General features: G+C 41.2%; 1 protein-coding gene across 22 annotated transcripts in view; it reads right to left on the bottom strand.

Moving 5' to 3' along the window:
- C2cd5 (C2 calcium dependent domain containing 5) overlaps nucleotides 1–21,139 on the bottom strand; it is a 95,888-nt gene extending 74,749 nt beyond the window's left edge. For all 22 annotated transcript variants that reach the window (XM_036180646.1, XM_036180644.1, XM_036180639.1 and 19 more), the window contains exons 1-7: nucleotides 20,930–21,139; nucleotides 20,678–20,796; nucleotides 13,235–13,321; nucleotides 6,786–6,957; nucleotides 3,659–3,754; nucleotides 2,232–2,387; nucleotides 653–851 (exon numbers count right to left, since the gene is read on the bottom strand). In XM_036180646.1, the coding sequence (XP_036036539.1) occupies nucleotides 653–851; nucleotides 2,232–2,387; nucleotides 3,659–3,754; nucleotides 6,786–6,957; nucleotides 13,235–13,321; nucleotides 20,678–20,767 (800 nt within the window). In that variant the 5' untranslated portion in view covers nucleotides 20,768–20,796; nucleotides 20,930–21,139. The remainder of the gene's footprint in view (nucleotides 1–652; nucleotides 852–2,231; nucleotides 2,388–3,658; nucleotides 3,755–6,785; nucleotides 6,958–13,234; nucleotides 13,322–20,677; nucleotides 20,797–20,929) is intronic.
- Nucleotides 21,140–22,298: the final 1,159 nt, after the last annotated feature.

A 22,298-nucleotide genomic window follows, 5' to 3' on the forward strand; every position in this document is an offset into this window, starting at 1 on the left:
TGTTTTTGTCGTATTTTATAAATAAAGACAGTCCACACTGCTAGTATCTAAAATATTTACTAACTGGCCTTTTAAAGAAGTTTGCTTAAGCAGGCATGGTGCTAGGCACCTCCATCTCAGCTCTTACAAAGCTAAAGATAGCTTGAACCCAAGAATTATGTGTCAGCCTGGGCAACAATGTGAGAACTGATCTCAAAAAGGGGAAAGAAAAGATGAGAGAGAGAGAGAAAGTGAGAGGAAGGAGGGAAGCAAGGAAGGAAAGAAAGAGAGCAGTGAGAGGTGTGTCCACCCTGCTTACACAAACCCAGTATTAATATTTAACGATCCCCAATGTTTATTTTCATGAACTGTTGGCACATAGTAGACACCAGAGGCTGAGAACCCTGTCAAGACAATCTGCAGTCTTCCATACACACTGCTAACAGTAGAGCACATTTAAGCATCTCCTAGAAAGGAAGGCAGATTCCACACAGGACATGAATATTCACTTTATGCTTTAGATAGATGATGTCTAAGGATCTCGAATAGTTTAAGAAAAATCACACAAGTAAAAACTGTATGTTAACACTGCTACCAAAATGTGAGAACAAATGAAACTTCCAGGTAAAAGATAAAAACCTCCATGAGAACAGTTTCATTGATTCATACTTACTCCTTCATTTCTTTGGATGGGGAATTACATGCAGGAAGGAATGCTGCTGGGCTACTTAATTTATCCAGAGTACACGCTGTTCCTATGGCTCGTACCACTAACCCAGACTCGCCTTCCAGATCAAAACACTGCAAGTACCCAACAACTGCATTTCCTCTCATCTCAAGTACTTTCAAGCCAATCTTTCTCTGTAATTCACCTACAGAAAGAAAGAAACTCATTTTTAATTTCATATCTCTATATTATATACCTTTAAAAGAAAGATATAGTAGACATACAAAAACAAAAGTTTAATAATCATAGATTCTCAGAATTTGAGGAGAACTTAAGAGTTATCTGGTCCACGCTTTCAGGTAGTGGTGCACACCTTTAATCCCAGCACTCGGGAGGCAGAGCCAGGTGGATCTCTGTGAGTTCGAGGCCAGCCTAATCTACAGAGCAAGTTCCAGGACAGGCTCCAAAGCTACACAAAGAAACCCTGGTTCAAAAAAACAAAAACAAACAAACAAAATCTCAAGTATGATAGCATGCACCTATAATCCCAGCAGTGGGGAATTACTGGCTGGAGAATCCCTAGGACTTGCTGGCCAGCCACTCTGGCCAATTGGTGAGCTCCAGATTCAGTGAGAGACCCTGCCTCAAAAACACAAGGTGGAAAGTGATCAAGGAAAAAACCAGATGTCAACCTCTGACCCACACATGCACACACATATGCAACCACACACATGCACATATACACTCACATAAACAGAAACAAGCTCCATGTCTACTGGCATTTATAGACTGCTGCCCAGGCAAGTGGTAACGGAGGGCAGAGGAGCTGAGTACTCAGTTCTCAAGAAAGCACTATGCAGAGGTAACGTCTGAACAGCGATCAGAGCAAAGCTCCATGGCTTGCCTAAGCTACGACTGCAAGGGACACTAAGGGAGGACAAGTGCTCGAGTCCTCCCGAACCGCCATACCTGACCTTCACATCACACCACGTACAAGTGTCCTCTGCTACTAGTCAAGAGGGATCCCGGGGGCCAGAGAACAACTGAATCAACAAAGAGTTTGTCCTGCAATCATAAGGACCTGAGTTCCACTCCCAGAACCCATGTTAAAAAGACGATGAGGAAGAGAAGAGGAAGAGGAGGAGAAATAGGTGGCCCACGTTTGTAATGAGAACACTGAGGAAGTGAATTCCTAGAGATCAATTAGAAAGCCAAACTAGTCTGGTGAGTTCTAGACCAACCCAAGACCCTGACTAAAAAAAAAAAAAAAAAAAAATTTTAAATAGTGCCTGAGGAATACCTGAAGTTGTTCTCTGGCCTCTACAACAATGCACACACCTGCATGTCCACATGTTCATGTGCACGCACACACACACATACACACAGTGAACTCACTCATCTGATTCAGATGCCCACTTGTTAAAGGTGTTTAATGGGATGGTACCTAGGATAAGTAATCAACTCCTATAATTTACAGTCTTGGTTGTGAAATTTCATGTATCATACGAAAAGAAAGTGAAAATATTAAGACTAAGTTAACAGTAATTTTAAGTCTAAGTAATCAACAGCTGCTTTACTAGAATACCTGACATTAAAGAAATAAGTCTCTGTCTGGCCTCATTTGATGCCCTTGGTGTGCGAATACGATCAATCCATTGATATTCAGGATCTTCATTGACCACAAGTTCTTCTACAAATCCATGGATCACCACAGCTCTGTAGCACTTTGGAATAGATGTTGCTGTTAAAACAAATTACTAATTATCCTCCTATTAACCACAAAGCCAAACTTAAATTTAGAAAAAAAATATAAATCCAAACCAAAGAAGAAATAAAAAAATAAAAAGTATCTGTATAGTTTTTGTTTTAGATATATAAAGCAGGAATATCTATTACATAACCTCAACACATTGTAAGAGCTCTCAAACAACCTTTTAAGATGTGTTTTATCCTAAAAATAATTTCCTGTCATGAGGCCTCTCACTTTCCTCACGTAAGAATAGCAAATATATTGGGGCTGGAGAAATGGTTCAGAATTAAGAGCACTGGCTGACCCGGGTTCAATTCCCAGCACCCTTAGGGCAGCCCATAACTGTCTGTAACTCAAGGTCCAAGGGACATGACACCCTCACACCAATGCACATAAAATAAAATTAAATAACTTTTTTTAAAAAAAATGAATAGCAAATATAAACTGTACTTTTCTGATCCAGAGTATGGCTATAGACATTAAATCACTGTTCAATACAAAGTTTAAGAAAATCAAAATATCACAGAGTACCACATAAATCTGTACTATTAAAAGTAAATTTAAGTTTATAATAACAAAATGAAAGTTGGCCAGCTGATGCTAACATTATAGGCAGAATGTTCTTTCCATCTCACAGCTCCTTTCCAAACATGTTGAGGAGTCCCACAGCCCCTCGTTCCTAACAGAATCTATGCCATATAACCAACTTTTGTAGTAGTCACGTACTAATTAATAGAGCCACTGAATATGAAAATCATTTAAATAAATGTATCATTGGGTTTAAGTAAAATCTAGTCAGATTCAAAAGGGGGAACATCCACACCAAACTAGTCGCTCAAAAAAATGTATTTATGCACTGAGGATGACTACTTGGGGATGCTTGACCCACTAACAGTGACTGGGATGAGCTTCAGAATAGATCCACAATGGTCACTGTCCTTGGGCCTCACGTGTTCAGGCTATAGACTGCTCCATAGACCATCCACAGTTCTCCCCTCATTCAGCATTCTATACCACAGCAAAATGCCTTGGGATTTTTAAACAAAAATTTCCAAGAACTTGTAAAAATTAGCTATCATTTACTCTAAAAATCAAATAAACAATCACAGAGTTATAGTGACTGTTTCTAGAAATTTAACAATTTTCTCTCTGTTATAAAAACCAAACCCTAATACTTTTTCCATTAATCCATCTGAGTATTGGTTTTTCATATTTAAAAATTATTAAATTCTCCTGTTAAACAAGACAATGCATTTACTTACTGCAAAAGAATTTGACTCCACATGATGACTGTCTAAATCTGTTTAAATCATTAAAGAGGTCTACTTTGACAACCACATTGATTTCTCCACGGATACCTACAGATTTAAAAAGAAAATCAAGTTTCTAAGTTAAGAAAACAGCATACAATAACCCATGACGCAAACAGATGTAATTACTGATCTTCAAGTAATGTATTATCGTTAACAGTAAGGTTAGCTTTACTTCCTGGATATTCTCACTCCCAGCTGGTCACTGGATACACTGAAGCTAAGTGTAACAGCCTGAGGAAAGCATCATGCCCACTATTACCTAACGGCTCACCCACTTGAGCCAAGACTTCCTGAAAGAAGCCCCATTTTAAATGATGACAGCAGTGGTGGAAAGACTTGCTGAGTCCTAAGAGACTCGACCCACTAAACATTCACTGTGCTCACATCAACCCAGCAAGATCATTCCTACAGTAGTACCATTCCCATTTTAAAGAAGAAATTAGTATTTAATTAAAAGTTTACCAATTCACATAGTGTTGGTAACTAACAAAGACAAGGGTAAGGGCAAGAATAAAAAGTCAGTTCTTTGTAATAGCAAGGATAGACTCCTAATCCACTAAGACTCTGATTTAACATGAGAAGTTTTATACATGGGCTTTCAGAACATGCTGCAATAAAAAGGAAATGACCTAGCCCTTACTGCTAAACATTTATTATATAGCTTTACTCGACTGTCTTGATCTCTTGTCAACTCAGTGCTGATGGAGAAAGGCCTTCTAAGAAAAGCCTTTACTAATTTACTGAAACAAGAAGAGATATTTCAAACACAGAGCCCATATTAAGCCAATCAGAAACTATCTTTAATGTTCAATGTTGGGAAACTTCCATGCACATAGGTTTGTATTGCTTTAATCCAGGCCCATAATTAATTACCTCTTTAGCATCACCGACTGACCAGTGAGCTCCCAGGATTTGTCTGACCCTACCTCTCGAGTTCTGGGATTACAGAAGATGCCATGTTTGTACATGGGTGCCGGGGATCTGAACTCAGTCTCTTGTTCTTATATCACAGTCTCTTTAACGACTGAGCCATTTTCCCACTCACTCCCTTTGAAACAGGGTCTCTCTAAACCTGAACTCACTGACGTGGCTTGATGACCTGCCAGCCAGAGGACTCTGCTGTTATTCCTCCCGATACTGGTATGCCCTGCTTTGCATAGCTTCTGAGAATCAAACTCAAGTCCTCATTCTTGTACAGCCAGCACTTTGGTTAACTAAGCCATCTCCTGGACTTCGCAGCGCATCCTTTAACTACAATAGCGTTTGATTGTATTTACTTCCTGACCATAAAGACAACATATAACACACTCTAGAAAACAAAGGGTGAGGGGAGAAGAGAAAGGGAATCATTTAAAATTCAGAATGGAACTGTGCAAGCACAAGCAAGACATCATGCATTCTACCAAATGTTCTAATGTTATTACAGATTAAAATTGGGACCATTATATTTTATAACGTAAATTTTGCAACTCCGAGTATATCACACTGGTGTACCTGTTTCACTGTTTTCTGAAAACTTCAGTTTCTTCTGCTGTAAAACAGGGCCTATAATAGGATCTAACCTATCTTAAAATCCCATTTCTCAACCTGTTTTATCATTTTGAATGTTAATAAATAATAGGATACCGATAAAGTCACAGTGAATTTATACACAAATGTCTTGCTTTATTACAAACATCTCACTTCTTTACTGCTATCCCTCTATCAGTGGAACCGCCAGGTCAGGAAAAAGAAATGCAGCAGAAGAAGCAAGGTGGGGCCATTTGTGTCAGCCCTAAGCAGCACAAGCCCTCAAAAGCAACCATACAATCAGAAGAGTAGATCTCAGAGCTTTGGTCATAGGACCCCTTTACAATCTAAAAACTATTGAGAATTTCAAAGAATTTATAAAGATTATTATCTATCAATATGTACCATAATAAAATTAAGATTACCAAATTAAAAAAATTAATCATTGCTTTACTTACAATAAATGAGCATGAACTTTTTTTTAAATTTATTTATTTATTATATATACAGAAGAGGGCGCCAGATCTTGTTACAGATGGTTGTGAGCCACCATGTGGTTGCTGGGAATTGAACTCAGGACCTCTGGAAGAGCAGTCAGTGCTCCTAACCTCTGAGCCATCTCTCCAGCCCTGAACTTTTTATAAAAAGAGTTATTTTCTTTTTTTTTTTTTTGGTTTCTCGAGACAGGGTTTCTCTGTAGCTTTGGAGCCTGTCCTGGACTAGCTCTGTAGACCAGGCTGGCCTCGAACTCACAGAGATCCTCCTGCCTCTGCCTCCCGAGTGCTGGGATTACAGGCGTACGCCACCACCGCACGGTAAGTTATTTTCTTAAACAGAACAATTAGTGACTAGAGTGCACTGTGACATCTTCACACATCTCTCCACAGTCCTGTTAATGAGTCTTCCTTCAGCTCTATGCTGTGCCCTAACTCCTCTACCACAGCACATGTCTATGAGAAACTGAATAAAAACAATGAATGACACAATCACTGTGCTAAAAATAGCTTAACCACAAAACCCACAGCAGCATTTCAGGGACTGCAGGTGCTCCTAGACCGACAGGCTAGCCTTGACCTCCTAGTCAGCCTATCTACCAAGTACTGGGATTAAAGGCATGCACCATCATTTCTGGCTAAGAATCCAGCTTTAAACAACAAAAAGGCTTTAGGAATCTTTCAGAAAATAAATATCAATATTAATCAGTTTAAAAACATGTCTTAAAAACATAGAATAACAATGTTATTCTATATTTTCCTTTTTTTTTTTTTTTTTTTTGTCATTGATAGATACCATCCTGGAGTATAATGCTGGCTAGAAAAATGCTCCACCAGAGCCAAACCCAACCCTCAATACAGCTTTTAAATAACACGTTTACTTCCTCTGTCACACGGAGTCAGCAGGCATTTTAACTGTGTTCAGAGAAATGCAGATTCTCTCAGCAACACTTGGCTACTTGTCTATTTTTCAAGGTATCTTTTAGGAATATTTTAAAAAACACAGTGTAGTAGAAAAGGTAAACAGAGAAGATTAAGACTGCATTTCATTTTCTTCCAATGCTACTCCTTACCATGTATGGTGTCATAAATTGGGAACCACCCTGAGATGACTGTTGCAGCTTCACTATACAGTAAAGGATCGATGTCAATGTACACCTTGCCAATAGCATCGTTTGCACTGTACGTATCGTGGTCAAGAACTGTGATCTGCAGAGGTTCATCTTGTAAGTCTTCATCATCCACCTAAAAGTACACTCTGAAATTAAATCTTACACCTTTGAAATATTAAGTATCACAAAGCTACACACTACCAAACCATAAAGGCATGGTAGGGATTTATCTGTAAAGAGATTAGCATACTCAAGTGTGGTAACTAGGCCCAACACAATAAACCAGTGGTAGAGTATCTGCCTAACATATATACTACAAGGCCTTAAATGCAATTCCAGAACTACAGAAAGTAAACACCTCCAAGGAAAAAAAGAAACACACACACACACACACACACACACACACACACACACACACACACACACACTGGAGACAGGGTCTTTCTATGTAGCTCTGGCTGTCTTTCTATGCCCACTAAAAGACTACATTTTCCAGCCTGTCTTGCAAATGGTAAGTTTCAGGCACAACTAGTACCCAGGGCATGGTAAGGTGGGAAATCTCTTGAAGGGATCCATCTCCTGGAAACCTTCAAAGAAAGGCTACTTCAGTTCCTGCAACTGAATCCCTTGGTAGAAAGCTCAGACACAGCCAAGCTGCTTGGAAGTGGTTCTTCTGAGAATCATAGGCACACCCCACATGGAGATCATTAGAAATGGTAACCACTGTCCAATATGACTATTTCCCAGTCAAATATCTTATTGGCTGTGAGCTAAAGTATAAATAGCTTTTCAACCTGCAGTTTTGTTTATTTAGCATATGTAGTAGTTGGAATAGGAATGGCCCCATAGTCTCATATATTTGAATGTTTAGTCACCAGAGAGTGGCACTATTTAAAATGATTGCAGTCTCAGTCAGTCTGTGTCTATGTGTGTCTCTTCCTCTCCCTCCCCTTCCCTCTCTCTGCAAATCAGGATGTATCTCTCAGCTACTTTCTCTAGAACCATGCCTGCTCCCATTTAGTCCATGATGACAATGGGCTAAACCTCTGAAACTATAAGCAAGCCCCCAATTAAATCCTTTCTTTTATTAATATTGCCTTGATTGTGGTGTCTTCTCACAGCAATAGAACAGTGACTAAGTCAGAGGTTAGTACCAGGAATCGGGTATTGCTGTGACCCACCACACCACAGTGCTTGTTGACAGAATGTGGACTTTGGATTAGGAAAGCAGTTTGAATATTTTATGTGGTGATTAATGGGACATAATAGTAGACGAATGGAAGACAGTGGTGCTGAGAATGATGTAGATTATGATGGCCTTGCTTGATAAGTGTCAAAGAAGGAGAATATTAGCAAATGGGTTAGAGACTGTTCTTGAAATATTTTGGAGAAGAATGTGGCTGCTTTTTGCCCTTGTCCAAAAAAAACTGCTAAATTGAAGAGTTTGGGATTAATGGCATTGGCAGAGGAGATTTCAAGATAGCCTAGTATTGACTCTGTCATGTGGTTATCAAGTGATAGTTCTTATGCAGATCTGTAATTAAAAGCTATGAAAGGAAAAATACAAAAGTACAGTTTGAGGAAAAAAGGAGCTCCAGGAAGTGTAATGGAGCTGAGTCCAGTGTGCAAGGAGATAAAAAGTTTAAACAAAAGCCTGATGCTAAATGGAATAAAGGGAGTGATGACCTCAGGGCAAGACCCCACTCGGTTCAGCTTCCAACTTGTGAAAAGTAATTTAGAAAAACTTAAGCAGTGAAGGAAACCATCGAAAACAGAAAACTTATGAAAATGTATTTGAACGAGGGGGCTATACTCCAGCCCCAGCTAGTAGAAGAACTTGGCAGCTTTGGCCATGTAGTTCTAGCTTATGAGTCAAGAATACAAAAAAGGGTTGTGGAATCTCCCTCCGTGGCTAAGGAAAGCTGCTGAGACCAAGTGTGAGTCAGGGTTGTCTCTGCATAAAGGCCCAGAGAGGTCATTGTGTGAAGCTGTGAGGGTAAAGCCTGGATTGCCTTGGAGACCTCAAGATGTTGGAGATGCCAGAATTGTGGGATACCTGCCAAGGAGAACTGCAGACCAGGTATGGAACTAGCCCAAGAGAGAGAAGTGTGATGCAATCAACAAAACTGAAAGGAGTTGGAGATCCGAAAAGTGCTTTGATATCAGACATAAAAATGTATAGTTTGGAGTTTGCCCTGATGATTTTACATGCTGTTTTTGTCTAGTATTTCTCCACTATGTTCCCTTAGCCCACTTTTGGACTGGTAATATGCATTATGTGCCATTATATGTTAGAAGTATGTGATCTGCTTTTTTTAATTTTGATTTTACCAGAGATTACAGTTAAGAGATTGTCATGAGTCTCAGAAGAAACTTCAAACTTCGAACTTTTAAACACTGCTGAGACTGTGATAGACTATGGGGACTTTTGTAATGTATTTTTTCATTATAATATGGCTATAAGACTATGGGGGCCAGGGAATAGAATATGGTGTTTTGAATAACAATGGCCCCCACAGGCTTATCTATTTGAATGCTTATACACTAGGGAGTGGTACTATTTGAAAGGATTAAGAGGATTAGGAAGTGTGGCCTTCTAGAAAGAAGTGTATCACTGGGGGTGGGCTTTAAGGTGTCAAAAGCCCACACCAAGTTCAGTCTATCTCTGCCTGTGGATCAGGATGTAGCTCTCAGCTACTCCTCTAGCACCACACCTGCTCCTACTATGAGGATAATGGACTAAACCTCTGAAACTGTAAGCAAGCCTGAAAAATGCTTTCTCTTTTAAGTGTTGCCTTGGTCACGGTGTATCTTCAAAGCAACAGAACAGTGACTAAGATAGCATACCTATACCACTTACACCTCTATATTATCTAAAGGATGCAACTGTCTCAAAATGCCAATATTCAAACCACTTCATGCCTAACTCATTTAATATCATCCACTTTCACTGGTGCCAGCTCATATTAACATACACATAACTTTCCTATATGAACACATTATTATAGCCACCCTCTGAAAGGATACACACTGAGGAAAATGGAAGCTCAAAATGGGCAGCATGTGTGCAGACATGTATACATTACCAAGTACCAAGAACAGGAATTCTATTTTCTCCATTTGGACCTCAGTATTTCACAACAGGCAGCTAGCCAGCATCCCAACTCTTATAGAATAAGCTTTCTGGCACTAAAGGAGAGATCACAATCCTGCCATTGACCAGGAACAAAGCAGTGTGATTTCCTTCCTTCTCTGGTAAGTTGGAAGGCTAGTAGCAAAACTAAAGCAACCTTCAGATCAGTCAACACTCTGCTGCCCCTCATTCTCTTTCTTTAAAGGGCACAGGGCTACATTTTACCCAGGCTTACACAATGACTGCAAAGCAAGGCTCAGAAAAGAAGACACAGGAATAATTCTCTGCACAACATAGGACCACAATGGAGATATCGAGGAGCAAAAGTGCACTAGTATATTTTAAGTGAAAGCTTCTTCAGTGCTTCATTACCCTGTCCCCAAAACGTACAACAGTGGAGTTGGACATGTCAGAAACTGACACAATCCACTTAAAAATGAATAATACGGGCGGTGGTGGTGCATGCCTTTAATCCCAGCACTTAGGAGGCAGAGGCAGGCGGATCTCTGTGAGTTCGAGGCCAGCCTTGTCTCCAAAGCAAGTTCCAGGAAAGGCACAAAGCAACACAGAGAAACCCTGTCTCAAAAAACCAAAAAAAAAAAAAAAATAGGGTTGGGGATTTAGCTCAGTGGTAGAGCACTCGCCTAGCAAGCGCAAGGCCCTGGGTTCGGTCCTCAGCTCAAAAAATAAATAAATAAAACAATAAAAAAATAAAAATAAATTAGAATTAAAAATGAATAATAGGTACACAAAGGGAAAAGGCAGATACTACCAGGAGGTAGCCAGGTACATGATGTTTTTTTCAGAGAGCAAGCATAAAGAAGCTACAGAGCTAGAAAGACTAACACGTCCTAGACAGAACAAGAGAGACTGGATTAGGTTAAGGGAGAGATACTCCAGAAGTCATCAACATCCCATGATGCCAAGAAAGGATCACTACTGCACAGGAGACAAAGTGCAGGGGGAAAGGCGGAGGAGAACACAGACCTGGATGAGGAAATGGGAAGCACCTCCACCTTAGAAAAGATCTCCAGGTGCAGGTGTACACTTGGACATGAGCACTCCCCAACCCTCTCCACCCAATCCTTCCATCTCAGAAACTGCTACTTAGCCAGGCTCTTCTGTACCAGAACCTCAACTTCTGCCCCACATTCATCATCCTTGACCCTCTGTGAACCGACAAATCCCATAGACTCACAACTGCTTCCAATAACCCACAGCAATCACAGCCAATGAGAATTAATCCCTAGTCTTGGTATATAGCTCACATATAGCCCCTGTGCTGACTTTTTAAAGAAAGAGAGAGAGAAAGAGAGAGTGTGTTCACAGGTGCACATGAGAGTACAAGTGGTCAATGAGGCCAGAAGACAGCATTGGTTCCTCAGGAGCTCTCTAGGCAGTTGTGAGCTGCCCACATGAATGCCAGGTCTCCAACTCAGGCACATCACCTGGAAAAGTGGCCAGTGCTCTTAACCTCTAAGCCATCTCTCCAGCCCGGGCTGACTTGTGAAAAGTGCTAAGGCTCTTAAAGGAGAAAGAAGTCTCTTAACATATGGGGATTCAACATCTGAATTTCTACACATACAGAAAAGAAATTAGCTAGCCACTTACCTCATACCACTAAAGAAGTTAACTGAAAATTAATCAATGACCTATATATAAGAGCTAAACCATGAAATTCTTAGAAGAAAACACATGGAGTGGGTTTTTAATACCAAAAGCATAAACAGCAACATGAATCTGTATGTACTGAACTGTATCAAAAGAATCTGTACATCAAAAAAATTATTAAAAAGTAAAACCTACTGAATAGAAAAAGCATCTACAAGTGGTATATGATAGGAACAGATATTAAAAATATATAAAACATATAAAGCCCAAAGCTCAATCCCTAGTACAAATACACATATGAATACACACACACACACACACACACACACACACACATATGAATACACACACACACACACACACACACACACACACACAGAACTTCTACAATTCAATAATAAAAAAGTCAATAATTTAAAAAAAAAACTGGGTGGTTTTTTATCCTTTAATCCTAGTACTTGGAAGGCAGAGGCAGGTGGATCTCTGTGAGTTCAAGGCCAACTAAGGCTATATAGAGAAACCCTATCTCAAGGGGGGAAAAAAGCCCTTGGGGCTGGAGAGATGGCTCAGTGGTTAAGAGCTCTGGCTGTTCTTCGAGAGGCCCTAAGTTTAACTCTCCAAGCCTCTTTGGGCACCATGAACATACACGGTGTTTAAACATGTAGATAAGCAAAACAACTATACACATAAAATAAATAAAGTTTAAAAACAAATGTCTGTGATCCCAGAACTCTGGAAATAGAAGCAGAAGAACCAGAAATTCAAGGTCATCCTCAACTACATGATGAGCTCCATCATAAGCAAATTCAAAGAAACAGGAAGCAGATCAGAAGTTACCAGGGTCTAGAAAAAAACGGGAATAGAAATTATGGCTCAAAGAGTACAGTTTCTGTTTAGGGTAATAAAAACGTTTTGGAAATAGTAGTAATGTTTCCAAAACACTGTAAATGTAGTTAGTACTATTAAGGTGTACCTAAAATGAAGCTGGAATGCATCAGCTATGTGGGAGGCTGAGGCAGAAGGGTCTCAGTTCAAGGCCAGCATAGATAATATTCCAAGACTTGGCCTCAAAACAAAAAATACAAAACTGGTTAAAATCAGGCATGGTGTCAGATGCCTATAATCCTAGTACTTGGGAGGAGGATCAGGAGTTCAAGACCAACCTTAGTGACATTATAGATATAAAGTAGTTAAAAGAAGATGACTTTGTTTCTAAGTGTGTATACTGTTCTTCAGATTTGATACACACTAAGACCCAAAGAAAACTTCAAGAGCATAATGCCTATGAGGAATGCATTTTTCTCCTACATTAGCATATATTTTAACTATGATGTAATACTTTAAAAGCTCAATATTCCAACCAGGTGGTGGTGGAATACACCTTTAGGCCCAGCACTTGGGAGGCAAAGACAGATGGATTTCTGTGAGTTCCAAGCCAGTCTGCTCTACAGGACAGTCAGGATGGTTACACAGAGAAACCCTGTCTCAAAAAAACAAACAAAAACAAAAAACAAACAAACAAACAAACAAAAAAGTTCAATATTCCCAATAAACAAAAAAGGAACTACTTCTCAGGTATAAAAACTAGTATACTCAAAGTAGAAAGTCTTTATCATTCCCAGGAGAAAAGGGTACACCCAAACAACAGAGATATTCAACAGCTTACCTCAAATTTAAACCACTCCGAGTTCCACTGAGGATTGAGTGACTTGAGGTACACATCTGTCTTAAAGGTTGTATTACCAAATTTTACCTAAAAAAAAAAAAAGAAGAAGAAGAAGAAGAAGAAGAAGAAACTATTCAAATACAAATACCCAAAACCAGGAGTAAATTCTAGGCTGTGAGTGGTGGCACACGCCTTTAATCCCAGCACTCAGAAGGCAGAGGCAGAGGAGTCTGATCTCTAAATTCAAAGCCAGTCTGGTCTGCATAGGGAGGTTACCTACAAAACTGGGAGGGGGGTGTTTCAGGGAGGGGTAGCAAATGTTAGTAGCAGCTACACCAAGTGAGGGTTAGCAAAATGAAGGGAAAAAGACAGTCATCCTAAAAAAAAAAAAAAAAAAGAAGGTTGGTCTGCCCAGGTAAGCAAGCAGGATACAAGGAACAAAGGATCGCCTACTGGTCTACCTGACCAGCTCCACAGAAAACAGAAAACATGCTTCCTGACATCAGCCCTGAGGAAGGAGCTGGCATGTCTACTTGAGGGAGAACAGCTACAACAAAATCAGAAGGTAACGAAGACATTCTCTTAGCATCTAAGCAAGAGAAGCCAGAAACACACGCATTAATCAAGGACAGAGTAATGGACTCCTTGTTCTCTAACTTGCTCACGTTATTATTTTTACACCCCTTACCTGTGCACACAGCAGTCAGTGATAGACTACTGTATTTTATGTTCACTTCCTCAAGAACAATCAAAGGAGCTGTGGGGAGAGACTATTTCAGTCCACAGTAATCCTGGCATGCACTAAATCACAAAGGCCCAAAACTAAAGAGGGAAGAGAGCAAGTTAAGCCCCTGGTATTTGCTCCTCCACCCCCGAAAAAAGCAACTGAAAGCTCAGAGTGGATTTGGAAGTGGTCAAGAAGCCTGAGAACAACATACCAAAAGCAGCTTCCTAACCTGCCTCTACAATTCTAAATTCAATCTTTTTTTAAAGGCTCTTTTAATAAAAATTTTAGCCACATTCATTGTGTGTGTGTGTGTGTGTGCGTGTGTGCGTGTGTGTGTGTGTGTGTGTGTCTGTGTGTGTCTGTATTCTACTGCGTAGGTCCCAGGCAGGCGTTAAACTGAGGTCCTCAGGCTTGCCAGAGGACACCTTTACCCACTGCCACCACAAAAACCTTATCTTATCTATCTTAGAGATTGCTGCAAAGAACTTTTTGAGTTTTGTCCATGGTGACGATAAAACGGAGGATCTTACCCATTTCACCACTGAGCCACAACATGCCCTGCTCATGAACAACCAGCTTTACTGTTTAGTCTTCACATCATAAAGGAGAAATTCCCTCAGCCAACACAACTTGACCCAATACTTGATCTGTTAGTCTAGCAAATTCTGTTACATCACAGAATCACTAAAAACTTAAGTTCAGTAGGAAAACGAATTGTGAGCCTGACTACCTGAGCTTCATGCCCAGAACTCATGCATGACTTTTACAATGAAATATAGAAACATGCACTTGTCTTTAAAGGTAATGCTTTTAAATACAGGTCTACTATTTATAGTTTAACATCAGTTTCTGCATAAACTACACTGATAGGACCTGTGATCTGGGGTATATGTATGTGGTGGCACAATTCAAAATTGGTTGTAATATTTTTAAATTTTTAATTTTAATTTACATTTTAATGTAAACACAGAATTCTATTTTTAATCTTTTCTCCTAATTCAAGGGCAATTATCAGTGACTATTTCTATAAATCTTTATATAGCATTAACTTTTAAAACTCAGTTTATCAATTTACACATAAATTACAATAATAAATGCAATTGACAAAAACCTATCTGGTTAAACACAAGTGTTCCTACAGTATATTAGACAAAGGAGGAGACTCCGAGTACACTAGAGAGCAGTTTATAGTATGGCAGCGTGCAGAGTCTCAGAGACAACAATGGTCAGTAGGAACTAGTTGAGAGGGCTGCTAAACAGACTTCTTGCCCTGACTTCAAGACTGCTTAGCAATCTGAACCTCCTTCACCAAATGGGATTTATTTCTCAATCTATTCAACACCAACTCTCCCTCCAAGTATATGTGTTTTACACCTGGCTTCACCTTCACCGGGTTTGTCCTAGTCACTCAAAAAGCACTTTTCTATGTACCTATGGACATTTAACTATCCTCCAGATGCAGCACCAAAAGTTCTCGTAACTTGCCAAGTATGGCAGTGTGCATCTATAGCCTGAGACTGGCAAGGCAAGAAGGAGGGAGATGGGTTTCTCCTTAGGAGCTGGACACCTAGGTTCCGTTATCTCCCTCTCCTGGGAGCTTATAATACTTACAGTCCACATCCTATAACTTATTCCTTTAACTGCAATCCTTTATTATCCCCCTTCTCCTGCTCTAATTTTCTCCTTCCTGCTGGATTATTCCTATTAGACAAATATGCCCGAGAAGCTTATTTCCTTAATTACTAAAAGCTATATACACATTAAGGACCACAGCTTTCTCTCCTCTCTTCAAAGCCATATTTCTTTAACAGTTGCCAATTCATGCTGCTTTCTCACTCCAAGTATCCCAATTCTCTGGAAGTCCTTAGACTGTAAGCTTCAACTTCACAAGAGTAGTAAGGTCCACAGTGACCCATCTAGACAACTCCATGTTTTCTTAATTGCTTCAAGGTGTTAATACTTGAGGACTGCGACTGGAGAGATGGTTCAGTGGCTAAGAGGTGTTCTTGCAGAGGACCTGGGTTTGATTCCCAATACCTACATGGCAGCTCACAGCTGTCTTCAATTGCAGTTCCAAAGGACTGATGCTTTCTTCTGATCCCCTTGGACATCAATCAAGCATGTGGTGTACATATATACATGCAGGCAAAACATTCATACACATAAAATAAATCATTTTTTAAAACTTCGGGCTTCCTCTTTCTCCAACCTAAGCCATCACTCATTATTTTCCTTACTTTTCACATACCCATCAATAGTTTCCTCCCCTTTATGCTCCTACTCAACTGACTTGTTTTTTGGGACAGTCTCACTATATAGCTCTGGCTGGCCACAAACTCAGAAATCCACCTGACTTTGCTTCTGGAGAAAAAGACATGCACCACCACACCCCATCTTCAAATGACCCCATCTTCAGTGTCAAGTTTTTTCAAGGACAGATATATCCTGCTTCTCTAACAAGTTAGAGGACAGGACCAACCCCTAAGTGGGTATTAGAAATTTCTTTTATTACACTAATTAACTGACATTTCTCTATGTGTATATGTATGTTTGTGTGTGCCCATGTGCCTGTGAAGGTCAGAGGACAACTTCTGGAAGTCAGCCCTTTCCTTCCACCATACATACAGGTTTGGAGACTGAACTCAGTTGCCAGACTTGGCTACAAGCACCACTGCATGCTAAACCATCTCACTAGCCTCAAGTTTGAGAAATTTCTAGCCTTGTTTTAGAGAAAGTGAGACAGTACATAAGATCAGAACACTGGGTATACTGCAATGCAAGACTCCCAACAGTGATTTTCCCCGTGTCATGGTTTTTAATAGCCTAATAGATAGTCACATGACTAAAAATCTAAAGCCAGGCAAGGCTGCACAAGTCTGTAATCCCAGCACTTGGAGATCTGGAGACTTCAGAGCCAGCCTGAGCAACACAGTAGGACTGTCTCAAAGGAAATCTACCTAGACTCTAAGTTAGTTTTACAGATCAGAGTTTTATGATAAGGGTTTTTTGGGGTTTTTTTCCTCATTTTTATTTACATGTATGGATGTTTTGTCTGCATGGATGTCTGTTTACCACATGCATGTCTGGTGTCTGTCAAGCCCAGAGAGGGAGTCAGATTCCCTGGAACTGGAATTACAGACATGGTGAATGGTCATATGGGTGCTGGGAATTAATTGAACCAGGGTCCTCTGAAAGATAATCAGTGCTCTTAACCACTGAGCTTTCTCTCCAGCCCCTACAACTGTCTTATTCACATGATTTTATCCACAAGAGACATTCCCAGACCAATTTTCTCACCATCTAGAACACTATTTAATTATATTACATATAAATTACCTCCTCCTCCCAAAAGGAGAAATTATTGTTGCATTCATCACTATATCCCTGGCATCCACTACAGTGTCTGATATATACCTGAGCTCAAAAACTAGCCAATGACCCAATCTGATTAGTTCCCATTTTTTACTACATTTATAAATACTTCAATACTAAAATAACACATAGACATAGACACACACACACACACACACACACACACACACAAACTGTGTCATACTAACCCAGTGCTCACTTTATCATGATTACAGATAAATTATGTTTTCTATGAATATGGTTCAAGAGAGACTTCAAAATATGTGATACAGGGTCAGCTAGATAGCTCAGCAGGTAAAGACCTTGCCACACAGCCTAACAACCTGAATTTGATCCCTGAAATCAACAGGAGAAAACCAACTCCCAAAAATTGTCCTTTGACCTCTATTCTCAATCTGTAGCATGTGTACACACACACACACACACACACACACACACACACACCATATACATATATACACAAATAATATTTTTAAAAAGCCAAGTGTGGTGGCACTTGGGAGGCTGAGCTAGGTGAATCTCAGAGTTCCATGACACCAGGCTACACAAAGAAATACTGCCTCAAAAAATAAACAAATAAAAGCAAAATATGTTTTATTAAAGGGGATGTAGGTAACATGAATTGGAGCACTTTTAATCTACAACTCAACCAAGAAAATAATTTTTAAAAAGTGCTTGATCTCACAGAATTGAGCAATGCTGGCCTCACTTCGAATTCAAACTGCTCTTTTGAACATCAGTCACAAATCTGATTTCCTCTTTGACAAATGTTATAAAAGACATCTCAGGTCTAACATGTCCAAATGGAAACTGTCTCCTCAGTCCATCCATATCCTCCTGCAAAGCTCAGAAAATGACTTGTCTACTCCAGAAAGCTAGGTATTGCCTTAGTTCTCCTTTGCTTGGTCCCTGGCTCCAATCTACCAACAAATGCTCTAATCTACTTTCAAAATAGATTTGGAATTTATCCACTTCTTTCCATTACCAAATCCACCATGTGGACCTATTTGAACTACAACAGACTCCCCATTGGATACAACATGCTACAAATCAACTGCCATTTAATAAAGTTACCCACTGAATGTATAAAATTCAAATCTTAACCATAGTCTTGCAGCACCAGCCACTTGACCATTTCCCCCCTGTGCCTCATACTGCTCTCGCTCCTTTTCCTAAAAGATGTCTACTACATACTCCTTCACTCCCATAATGCATCAGTCTCCTCCAGCTTCTCTTCTGCCTCCTCATCCTTTTACACAAACTATCGTCTCTCAGTAGCTGATGCTTCCCTCCAACAGGTGTTTGCTTGATTGATCCTGATTATTCAACCTAAAATTGATGTCCCTTATCATTCTCTATTGTATTCTCTTGTGGCACTCATAACAATCTTTTCCTAATTTTAATTTCAATATAATTTCCTAATTAAATACTTAATAAGTTCTTTACTTTTTAAATGTCCTAGTCACCAAGATAAAAGTTCACTAAAATCAGAAACCAACTCCTTCTCATAAATCATCATACATAATCAGCTAGACCCAAAATAGCCCAGGGCCGGGCAAACAACCACCAGTGACTAGTTACTGGAAGGGCTGGGTTTGATGGCTCATGTCTGTGACCCCAGCTGCTCAGAGGGCCAAGGGAGGAAGATTTTATTTTTATGTTTTTTATTTATTTTTGAGATAGGGTCTCAATATGTATCCCTAACTGGCCTTGGAACCATGTAGACCACACTGACCTCAAACTTAGAGATCCACCTGCCTCTGCCTCCTAAGCACTAAAATTAGGATTGTGCAATATCATGCCTGGCTTGAGACAGGATTTTAATATCAAGGTATGCCTGGGTAATTTAGTGAAACTCTAAATAAAATAAATATTAAACCCATTCAGTCCATCCTATGGATAACGTAATTTTTGAAAAATCTCATTTCTGCTGAAAACTCTCTCCTGGTTTACTCTCGCTTACAACAGGAGACTAGAATAAAAAATGAGATTTGACTCCAACCCATCTTTCCCGCTTCATCTCCACAAACCTCAAGACCCATATTTTATTCCAAGTGCATCTTACACTAAAATGGCTTCCTGGACATTTCATGTACCACATTCTGTGTTTGCTCTTTCCTTTGCCTGAAAAAAAAAAAAAAAATCCTGGGCATTCCTCAAGGCTCAGCTCAACTGTCGGCTCCTTAGGAAGTCTTCTTAAATTATGATACAGAATTAAGTTCCCTCAGTCAAATATAACATCCATCATCTTGCATGCAGAGGCAGGAATAGTATACTAGAACAGACTGCCCCTAGGCTGTGGCGATTTACCAAGTAATTTTAGGCACATTATTACCAACCCTAGGCCTCTACTGCCTAACTTTATAATATGGGATAACACTCCTAGCAGGACTGTGGTAAGGACTAAAACTTAAAAGTATATGGCACAAATATGGCAATAATGAAGCTCAATACACGTTAGCTATTAATATCAGCTGTATGGGTCATTCTGCCTAATACTAACTCCAGTTATCTGTTAACATCTGAGGACCCAGGAGAAAACAGACTTTTTTCAATGAAAATGAAGTTAAGCTTAACAATTGTCACTTTAAAAAAAATTAAAAATTAAAAAATGGGGTGAAATGCAGTTAATTCGGTTCTAGAACCTTGAAGAATGTTTTATATTAAGCAGAAGTATACTTCATATATCTTTGAACCCTAGGTAGGCATTAATAGCCCAAATGATTATTGCTCTAATGGTCTGCCTCATCATGTCAACTTTTATTATAATTTCTCCTTGGCTTCTTCCAGGTTCTGAGTTATTAATTTCCGGGCTGTAGGCCTGCGCTAATTTGCATGACTTTTAAACTAATCATTAGATTTAAAAAGCAATTTTGCAATTGAAATCCATGGCACTTAATTGACTTCCTACCTCAAGGCAATAAATTACCCTAAGACAGCTCATCTCCTACCAGTCCACACAAGAGCGGATAGAGTGCCACTGTTGTGTGTGACTTGCGCTGACGATTCAGACGTGTTGGGGAAAGGGCTGCATGTCGTCGCACCGTTGGGACTGCGGGTGTCCCCCGAGAGCTGGCTGCGTGGACATGCTGCAGCAATGGCCCTTAACCTCCTGATGGTAAACGAGGTCGTGCGAGCGTCTCCGCGGCCACGCCTGGGACTGGCAGGTGGCCGGGAGGCGTCCTGACCCAGGGACACGGCGAACCTGGCGGCGGGCCGTGTCCCGAGCGGAGGGCCACATCCCACGGGCTGGGGGCGGCGGGCATCCCTCCACGGAGCGGCGGACAGCGGGCAGCGCAGGGCTGGGCGCCCCGCGCCCGGAGGGGGCAGGACCAGGCACCAACCTCCACGAAGGCATCCGTCAGGTCGCTGGCACGGTCCATCACCGGCAAATGGCGACCGGCCACGATTTTCACCTTCAGCTTCCCCGGCATCGCGGCGGCTTCGGCCTCCCCTAGGATTCCTGCAGAAACAAACAAGCGAGTCTGCGCCGAGCCAGCGTCGGGGGGAAGGGGGCGGGGGGGCGGCGGGAGCGCGCGGAGGGACGGCGGGAGCGCGCGCCAACTGACAGCGGAGGGCGCGCGCGCCGCACTCACGCTCTGAGGAGGAACCGGGTCGTCCCGCGCGGGCGCCGAAGCCTCATTCCGGAGGAGCACCCGGAGGAAGGGCGCCGGCCAGCCGTGCCTCCCTGGCCCCGGCGTACCACCTCTAGCCTCCAAGTCCAGTCAGCATCCCGCGGAGCCGGCGCCGCGCCTCCCCGCCTCTCTCCTCCCACCCTTCCAAAAATGGCGGCCCGCGGGGCGGGAGCGATCGATCACTCGGTTCTCTGCCCCTTCGGCAGGACCGATTTGAATTCGCCGGGGCCAGAAGAGAGGGGCGGGGCTGAGCTGGGGAGCAGGGGAGCCGGTCGAGCCCTGCATCATCCACCCAGCCTGCCTTCGGGTGCCGGCGCTCCGGGACGCGACGTAGGTGATAGCCACGCCGCGCTTTGCAGGCTCCTGGACAGACTGCTGCAGCTGAGCCTGCTGGAGGAATCTGCTGTTAGTGTTTCCTAAGACGGCCACCACGAAGGGGTACTAGTGCGTCTTCAGGTCAGAGCCGGGTGTGGGGACGCACACCTGTCAACTCAGAGCTTGGAAGGCTGAGGCAGGAGGATTTCCTCGAGTTCTTAGCCAGCCTGGACGACAGACTAAAACCCTGTCTTAAAATAAAAAAAAAAATAAAAATAAATAAAAAATAAAAATAAAAAACCATACACACGCACATGCATCTCAGATAGTGAATAAGTATTTTTCCGGAAGACTTGTTTCAGTCATAGGCATTTGTACCTTGTCCTGGGTACCAGAGGTCCCTTCACACTTGCCTGAGTATGAACTTTTGTTTGTTTTTTGAGACAAGGTCTTGCCTGTAGTGTATAATCCTGGCTGCCCTCTTCCTTGGTATGCAGCCCAGGCTGGCTTTGAGCTTGTGGCATTGTCCCAGGTACTAGGATGATGGGCTTGCACAGGCACACCCAGCTCTAATTATTAGGCATTTCCAAGCCTAAAGGGAAGGCCTACAGTGCTGGCTAAAAGTCTGCAAGTAATGAACCTATAGCAGTAATGTATTCAGTGTGAGACAGGAGCCCGAAAAGCACTGACCCCACGCTCTGTACTAAGTGAGCCAGCCAAAGAGGAGTGTTTATATACAGCTTCAGACTGTCAAAAAAACATTGGGGTTGAGTGACACATAGGATGTAACAAGACCACTCCATACCATGTGGCAAACCCAGAGTTACCAATGTACTCCATAGCAAATACTAAAATCAACATTTAAAATGCCAGTGAAAAAAATGTAGCACTGAGTTTATTAGGAATGGAAAATTCCTAAATGAAGATAATCAGCATGATCTTTTTAGCTTCAAAAATACTAAAACGGGATAGAAAAATTGCTCCAAGCAGTAACAAGCCAGAAATGCCTTTTCAA

The sequence above is a fragment of the Onychomys torridus genome, chromosome 3 (assembly GCF_903995425.1).
Source record: "Onychomys torridus chromosome 3, mOncTor1.1, whole genome shotgun sequence".
In the NCBI taxonomy this organism is placed as follows: Eukaryota; Metazoa; Chordata; class Mammalia; order Rodentia; family Cricetidae; genus Onychomys; species Onychomys torridus.